Genomic DNA, 7,738 nt, shown 5'->3' on the forward strand with positions numbered 1-7,738 from the left:
CTTACCATTTTTTTTTGTTATTTTTGGTGTTTTTTTTAAGATGGATACTAAAATACAGTATATAAATAAGTTTAAAAGTTCTTTTATCAAATTAAATAAATATGCAAGAATTTCAAATATATTTTTTACAGGAATATATGAGAAATAAATAGTATTTTGTAAGATACGTGTTAAGTTAAAACATGTGGTTGAGTTTGGAAATAATAATAATAATAATAATAATAATAATAAAGAAATAAAAAGAATAATAAATGTTTGACAGAGGAAGCTGTCAGTGAGTTATGGAGGAGGGGTGGGATTAAATAAGTGCATACTTCTTTCCACTCCTTTTCAGACAAGTTAAAAAGAAAAAGAAAGAAAAAAAGTTATGTAATATTATTTTTTTCTGTATGACCTTTTCTGTTTTATTTTTTACATGTTTGAACTAAATTTATAAAAAAATAAAAAAAATAAATCAAATTGATGTAGTTGTAGTTTTAGCAGCTGTGAACCAGGGATGAGTACCAGGGGCAGAGAGGGGGAGGGCACCTTGTTAGTGCGCCAATGGGAGAAAGATCCTCATCCAGCGTCTCTCTCACATGCACGCCGCTGTCAATCAATCCAGCGCGTCATGAGGCTCATTCACAGGTGATATCTATTAGCTTATATGCTGTCAGGTGTGGCGTCTGCGGATCATCAAACCGTTTCCTTTCCCGTGGGAGTTATTTGTGCCGGTTTTTGGCAAAGCTGCAGTCCGCTTTGCAGATGCCATGTTTGAGCAGTGAGCATGGCGGAAAATCATCTGGAGTACGGCTACCTGGAGGGCGAGTCCATCGGGGAGCATCTCGCCGAGGACCTGGTGGGTATCATCGTTTTAAAGTGAATGAAAAGGAGTGCCGTCACGTTTGTTTTTCTCTTTGTTAGTGCGCAGGTACACAAGGGCGAACAAACGAGGACTGTGACATTGGACAAAGGAGCGCAAACATAAGCTATATGCTATGTGTCGTATATGATCTCAGATAAACGTTGTGTGCATAAAGAGCATCAGTGAGCCACATCCTGTATATAACATGCGGAGTGACTTGGAGCCACTCTGGTGCACTGCATGTCCTGGTTCAAGTGTTGAACACAGTGTGGTTCTAAATGATGGTTCAGACACTGAAATAACTGATGGTTAAATCCCCGTTCAACGTACAGACATCGACCTGAAACATCAGGCCAGCTACATGTTAAACTATGACCCGTGTCTGGGCCTAATCAAATGAGAGGGATTGAAAATTCTAAATATTTTTTGCTTGAATAACTCAATTTGGAACTTTAACAAGATATTAACATTGATTTTTTTATTATAGGCCAAGTAAATTCCATACCTTTTTGGTCATTTAATTTTCAGATGTCAAACAGATACTTTAAGAAAATTGTTACATTGCAAAAATGATCAATCAGAACACAATACTGGTTTTTATATGCTTTTATCACAATCAGTACCCAGGATGGTGATAAATAAAATCTAAGTAGAGTAGTCTAAAGTAGCAGCTGTAAAGTGAAATTCCGGTGTAAAATCATCCCAGGGTCTTTTTCTGCAAATACACAATTTTTCTTTTTGTGTAACAACTGTTAACGGAGATATCCTGGACAGTCACGAACAGTAATTAATTTAATGTTATGCAGCTAACACTGAGTAGCTCGGGGCAGCACGGTGAAGGCATTAAAACTGCTTTTTTAACCACTAATACTGCTCACCATAAGGCCAAACCTCTGCAGTAGCATAAGAATCCTTACACATTAACTGAAGAACCTGCAACGTAGTTAGTAAACCCAGAGTTTATTAAGAGTGTTTTGAAAGACTTACCAACAGGACCAGTACCAGCTCCTCTCGTAGTAAAGTCCATTCAAGTCAATTACCAAATTTAATCCAAAAGGAAGGAACCCATTGATGCTTCGGTTAATATGTAGGGACTCTTATCATGCTACTGCAGAGGTTTGGTGTTATTGAGTAGCATTAGTGGTTAAAAGCCATTTTAATGTGCTCACCCTGCTGCCCCGTGCTAATCAATGTTCCCCTCATTTGGCCGCAGAAGAACCTGGGACGAATTTACGTAGGAATTCCACTTTAATGCTCCTCATCGTAGGCTTTTTTTGAGGGAACAAAGCTCATCTGAAGGAGATTCACTTTTGTGTTTTGATGAAATTGTGACTCTGAAGGCCGCATCATATTATTCACACCATCATATGCCCTGCATGGAAGCGTCCTATTCATTATGTTTCAGAATTTATTTATTCAGGTTTTAGTCACCAGTGTGGTTTTTCATTGACATCTTCTGCTTCAAAGCCACTGTGACTTAATGTTGATTTCCATTGCTTATGTGTCTCAGGAGCTGGCAGCCATCAAAGCCAGAGTTCAGGAGCTTGAGATGGAAGAAGAGGCAGAAAGACTGGAGGAGGAGGAGAGGTGTGACATCATAGACATGCAGCTCCTGACCAGCAGCCCACGGCCTGGTGAGACGGCCTGTGTCTTTTCCACCTCTTGGTTTGTTACTGTGTCACATTGGTGCACAGTGAAATACTGATTATGCATTTGGGAAGCCTCCACAGTGTATTTTTACCCAGGTGTGTGTGTGTGTAGCATCGCAGCCCTTCGAGGCAGGTGAGGTAGCTGCATCCTTCACCATCTGGCTAACACCTGGGACACTTCATTGTGGTCACAACAGTGTTCACATGTGCCTCATCACTGCCCAATGAGACGAAGCAGTGAGCTCCAGAGAACCAGAAGGGTCCTCCTTGCTGCCTGTGGCTATTTTCTGCCTGTGTGCGTCTCCTCATCCCTTCCTTTTGGTTCCTCCTCAGAACAGATGTAATCAGAGGGGAGCCAGATTCTGATATGAACTATCAAAGATAATGCAAGAGATGGATATGTTGGTGAACTAATAAATGTTTGAAAATACTGCCTTCACAGGGGGAGGGGGGGTGGCTGTGTAGGCAGTAGTTTCTTCATATTGCAGGCACAAAATATGTTAAATTTGTTTTTGTTTCCTCCACAGGACCTTTCTACAACATGACTCCTGAGGAGAGGATAGACGCAGACAACAGATCAGTTTATGTAGGAAATGTAAGATTTGCGTACGTCTTTTCCTCATATTGAGCATATTTTTTTGGGGGGGGTTTTCACTCCTGTGATCTGACACACTGTTAAACAACCCCAGGTAGACTATGGAGCTACTGCAGATGAGTTGGAGATCCATTTCAATGGCTGTGGTCCTGTCAACCGAGTAACCATCCTGTGTGACAGGTTCTCTGGCCATCCCAAGGGGTGGGTTCAATGCTTGCATACAGTTCATACAGTTATCTAACTGGCACTTTTTAAAAGTCTTATTAGCACATTCGCATCAACGTTTATTTGTCCACCTTTTCTTCCCCTTTCACAGCTTTGCTTACATTGAGTTCTCCGATCGAGACTCTGTGCAGAGCGCTATTGGTTTGCATGAGACTTTGTTCAGAGGACGAGTCCTTAAGGTGAGGAGCATTACACTTACATGTTGTTCTAGAGAGAAAACCTCATACTAGTTAGCTATAGCATCCATCAGTCACATGTTAGTGGTTGCACACACAGCATACAGCACCCTGGGTACTACTTAACACTGGATATTTGGATAAATAGATCAGATTAGGTATGGACATGTGTTGAGTTGCTATCAAAGTCAGCTTTATTGTCAATTTCTGCAATATGTGCCAGACATGCATGCGGTACGTTCCTCTCTGACCCCCGGCGCAATAAGTACAAAATATATACTATAAATAAAATCTAAATAGTGCAAAACAAGAGATTTAAAATGTTTATTGCAAAGTAAATACTGAACAATATGTGCAATATACAGGGAACTATATAAATTCAAAATGCACAGACTAAATGTAAAAGGCACTGAACTGAAAAACTGTTCTTAAGAGATGGGGAAGGATATTGATGAGAGGGTGTGTTTTTAAGTTGAGACTTTGATTTGATTGGTAGCTCAATCTACTCACTCACTGAGAAGTAGAAACAAACACAAATTCATGTCATTTGGGCTCTACTCCATTTTCACTCAGCAATGTTTTAAGCAAACCAGTCACAGCGTCTGCATCGCAACATTTAGGTTGTTCTGTTCCATCACTTAGGAAATGCCATGATTGCTATAATTCTAAAGGGTACAGTAAAAAACAGAACTCTTTGCCTTACAGGTAATGCCCAAGAGGACCAACATGCCAGGCATCAGCACCACAGACAGGGGGGGACACCGAGGTGGCCACACCAGAGGCAGAGGACGTGGTTACCGCCCACCCCGATACCATAACAGCTCCCGAGGTAGGTTCCGGTACCAGTCGACCAGGCCACAACATCAAATACCCCACCCTTACTACGGAGGCCCACCAGTAGGGAAGAGACAGTGGGGACACATGGACTACCAGGAAACGATGCCTAAACGTTACCCATGTCTTCTTCTCATCACCCCACCGTCACAGGAGTTGGGCGCAGGGTCGAGTGGACAGCACTACCCTCAACAGCGCTAGCACTGCAGCATATATACTAAAGTGAACAAATAGAACTGAAAAATTAAGTCTTTGCAGGCATTATGAGTTAAGTATCATGTGAGGGAGCCAGAATGGACTGAAGAGATGACTTTTTAAGTTGCGTCCCTCCATCAGTGATTCAAGAGATGTGAAGATTGAAGACTGGGGCCAAAGGGTGTTGCATTATAAGCTTATGTTGCTGTGAGTGCATGGGACAATCCTCAATTGTTTTGCAGTTTCATCTCTTGCTGTTTTTACAAACTGATGCGAATGTATTGCATCGCTGCCTGCAACGTCATGTGTAAGACCCCCCCTAATGTATAACTTATAGGTTCTTTGCTATGTATGTGAATAAATAAAAAATGATCCGATGATCCATTTTGTAGTAAAATGAAACATGCAGTGATGTGTAACAACAATGAAGTTTTATTATGCATTTTAATAATCAAGGCAACATGTAAACAAAAAAAATAGTATTAGGGGTGTTCTGTACAGTGGAGGTTCAGAAGATTGGGGGGCTGAGACGTCAGCCAGTTTGCACCATCATTCCAGAGACGATGCCATCAAAGGCCCTGGAGAAAGATTGGTCATCAATTACAAACTGGTAAATGAGGAACATATTGGTTACACAAATGTTTTTGAATATAAGGTCAAGTATAAACTCACTTTGACTGAATGGTGTCCCCAGGATTGTGGAATGGGTTGCACATCACATCGGTAAAAGAGTTGTGTAGTTTTCTGAACATCTGGAATAGAATAAATTGCCACTTTAATCTCTTGAAAAAACAGTTGCCCCCACTAGATGGTTAATTATTTTCAAATGGGAACATGCATCCCCTCCAACACAGATTGGTAAAAGAAGGGATGCTTCATCAAATCAGAAAAGCTAATAAGTGGCTCTGTGAAAAAGTTTGATGGTCTTCCTTTTAAGCTTATTGCGATACTATTACGAAATTCAAGTGTCAGTTTTCGACTAGGTGTAGTCTGGTTACTTACAGGAAATCACACACTTCAGTTTGAGTTGGTCTTGCGATACATCAGTGATGTAGTAATACCATATTAATGTACAGTATATTAGCACCATCACCACTGATAACTATACATTCCTGTTATAACTATTTTTACTTTATTCCCTACTATTATTCTTCCCACACACTCACTGCTTATGGACTGCTACTTGTATTTTCAATGTTTTCATTTTTGCATTTTTGTAATTGGTTATATTTCTTTCAAGTTTTCTTTACTTTTCTTGACTAATATGTATTGTAATGCATAGAAGGGTTGGTAAAGGTCACAGTTGATTGTAATGTCCATACTCCTGACATTGCACTGCCCAAAACAAAATTATGAATTTAAAAAAGACAAATATTATGTACATGTGCATGCTAAATTGAGGTTTCCTGATTTATTTGTATAAAACGTGGTGTTAGATGTTAAGCACTCTGCACTACTAAAATTCTGAGATGCTGAAAAGCTCTGTACACACAAAGATATTGACAATATTGCAAAAGCTATTCATTTCTAGAATACGCTTATATAAGTTTAGCCATCAGATCATTAGAGTGACACACATTGTTGGAGAGTGAGATATCAATTTTCCAACAGTTCATAAAATCTGAGCTGAGGCATAGGGCACCAAGGTATAATTCAGCACTTGCACATATGCTGTATAACCAGATCAACATCCTGAGAGAGAATGACATTTGTAGATATGTATTTAATAATGCAAATGTGGATTTTGGAGAATCATGCTTCTTGGATTGTGTTTGATTATGATAAGACATGAAATAGGCTCAACTTACACTTCTAATTTCATTGTCCCGTAATGACGTATTTGACGAGTCCACAACAATGACGAATTTAACCTTGGAGTTGGTTACGTATCCATATCTTGTTCACCAGTAAAGGACAATTGGTTTCCACTGAAAGAGACTATTTCCAGTAAAGTATGAGCAGCATTTCCAGGTTCACTCATTGAGATAAAAAAAAAGTGTAATACATATCTCAATTCTCATACACATAACATCCTGACATAAACCATCCTACAACAACATGAAAAATGCAACAGTCTGCATGTCTAATATGGGCAAATCTAAAGATTGTCAGCATTTTTCTCGATAAGGCGTACTTTTATGCTCTTTAGATGCAATAAACGTGTTGGCATTCTTGTTAAAAAAGATAATCAACCTTAGATCACACTAAACCCTGTCAAAGATAGATGATCTAATTAAAAGATAAGTCAGGGAGCACTTGTTTGTGTGTGTGTGTGGGGTCCTAACAGTTGACAACAGAAACAAGGATACACTTTGTAGTCTTCAGTTGGATAGAGCAGACCCAGGTACAGCTCTCTCTGGTCTCCCAAAGATTTACCCACTGCAGAGATCTTCTCCTCCACCACATCCAGAGAGGTGTGCACTGTGTAGTGAAACTTCAGCTCATTTTGAGTGGGCACACTGCGGATATACAGCGGGTAGTTCTGGGAAATGACAATAAAGAGTACAGGCACACAATAACAGCACCAGACTGAATCTACATCACCTCTAAATGCAGCACATTTGAACAGCAGCAAGCCTGGAGGGATGCTAATGTTGTCAGCTAACGTTAGCTCTGTTTGGGTTTTTCAGGCTGCTGGTTTTTCTAGCCTACAGAGAACGCTGACATTTTCCTTAAGACGATTATAACAATAAAGACAATCGTTTTAACATTAAAGAATAGGCTACTGGTAATACTTGGGACGTTTAGCAACAGCAATCAGTACCTCTTTAGCGATCACTGCTATGCACACCGCCATGTTGTGTTCCTCCTCTGAGCTGTCAGGTGACACGCTGCATTCAGACGCTGTTGGAAAGTTGGTAACACGATTTTTTACATATGTTATACATATCATGTGTTTAAGCCGTAGTATCCATAAAATGTATTAATTGTTACTAAGTAACTGTGAGTTTGCATTGTTAATGTGTTTTGTAACATTTTTTATTTTATTTGAATTGTTTTAGACTCATGTCGAGATCTTCCTAGAAACTGACAGTATTTATCAGAAGTCCCTGAACGCACCAACTATCAGGGGACGTTTTACAGTTTTTATGTTTAAATCCTGAAACAAAACTACAACACACGGACCCCTCGCAACTACAGGAGATTAGATTAGATTCACTATTATTAAAAAATAATATTTCCATTCAATATTTTTCCTGTTCTCTTTCATTTGTTACAT

General features: G+C 39.6%; 2 protein-coding genes across 2 annotated transcripts; one reads left to right on the top strand and one right to left on the bottom strand.

The window, feature by feature from the left end:
* Positions 1-766: 766 nt before the first annotated feature.
* pabpn1l (PABPN1 like, cytoplasmic) lies at positions 767-4,758 on the top strand (the record flags this gene model as incomplete). The annotated part of the gene is made up of 6 exons (XM_083921505.1): positions 767-838; positions 2,355-2,478; positions 3,021-3,088; positions 3,183-3,289; positions 3,405-3,492; positions 4,195-4,758. The coding sequence occupies 6 exons, from the start codon at positions 767-769 to the stop codon at positions 4,522-4,524; spliced, it is 789 nt and encodes a 262-aa protein (XP_083777631.1). The 3' UTR covers positions 4,525-4,758.
* Positions 4,759-4,932: 174 nt separating this feature from the next.
* Positions 4,933-7,346, bottom strand: trappc2l (trafficking protein particle complex subunit 2L). The gene is made up of 5 exons (XM_083935931.1): positions 7,283-7,346; positions 6,828-7,000; positions 6,327-6,414; positions 5,191-5,270; positions 4,933-5,096 (listed from the first exon to the last, which is right to left on the bottom strand). Exons 1-5 carry the CDS (start codon positions 7,313-7,315, stop codon positions 5,051-5,053), a joined length of 420 nt encoding a protein of 139 aa, XP_083792057.1. The 5' UTR covers positions 7,316-7,346; the 3' UTR covers positions 4,933-5,050.
* Positions 7,347-7,738: the final 392 nt, after the last annotated feature.

Source organism: Echiichthys vipera (assembly GCF_963691815.1).
Source record: "Echiichthys vipera genome assembly, chromosome: 1".
In the NCBI taxonomy this organism is placed as follows: domain Eukaryota; kingdom Metazoa; phylum Chordata; class Actinopteri; order Perciformes; family Trachinidae; genus Echiichthys; species Echiichthys vipera.

Excerpts from the sequence above, each read along its gene's own strand:
- trappc2l (XM_083935931.1), bottom strand. The coding sequence starts at position 7,315 with ATGGCGGTGTGCATAGCAGTGATCGCTAAAGAG. Across the intron at positions 6,415-6,827 it reads CCAACTGAAGACTACAAAGT|ATATGGATACGTAACCAACT; the intron begins GTATCCTTGTTT and ends CTGGTGAACAAG. Across the intron at positions 5,097-5,190 it reads GGGGACACCATTCAGTCAAA|GGCCTTTGATGGCATCGTCT; the intron begins GTGAGTTTATAC and ends ATCTTTCTCCAG.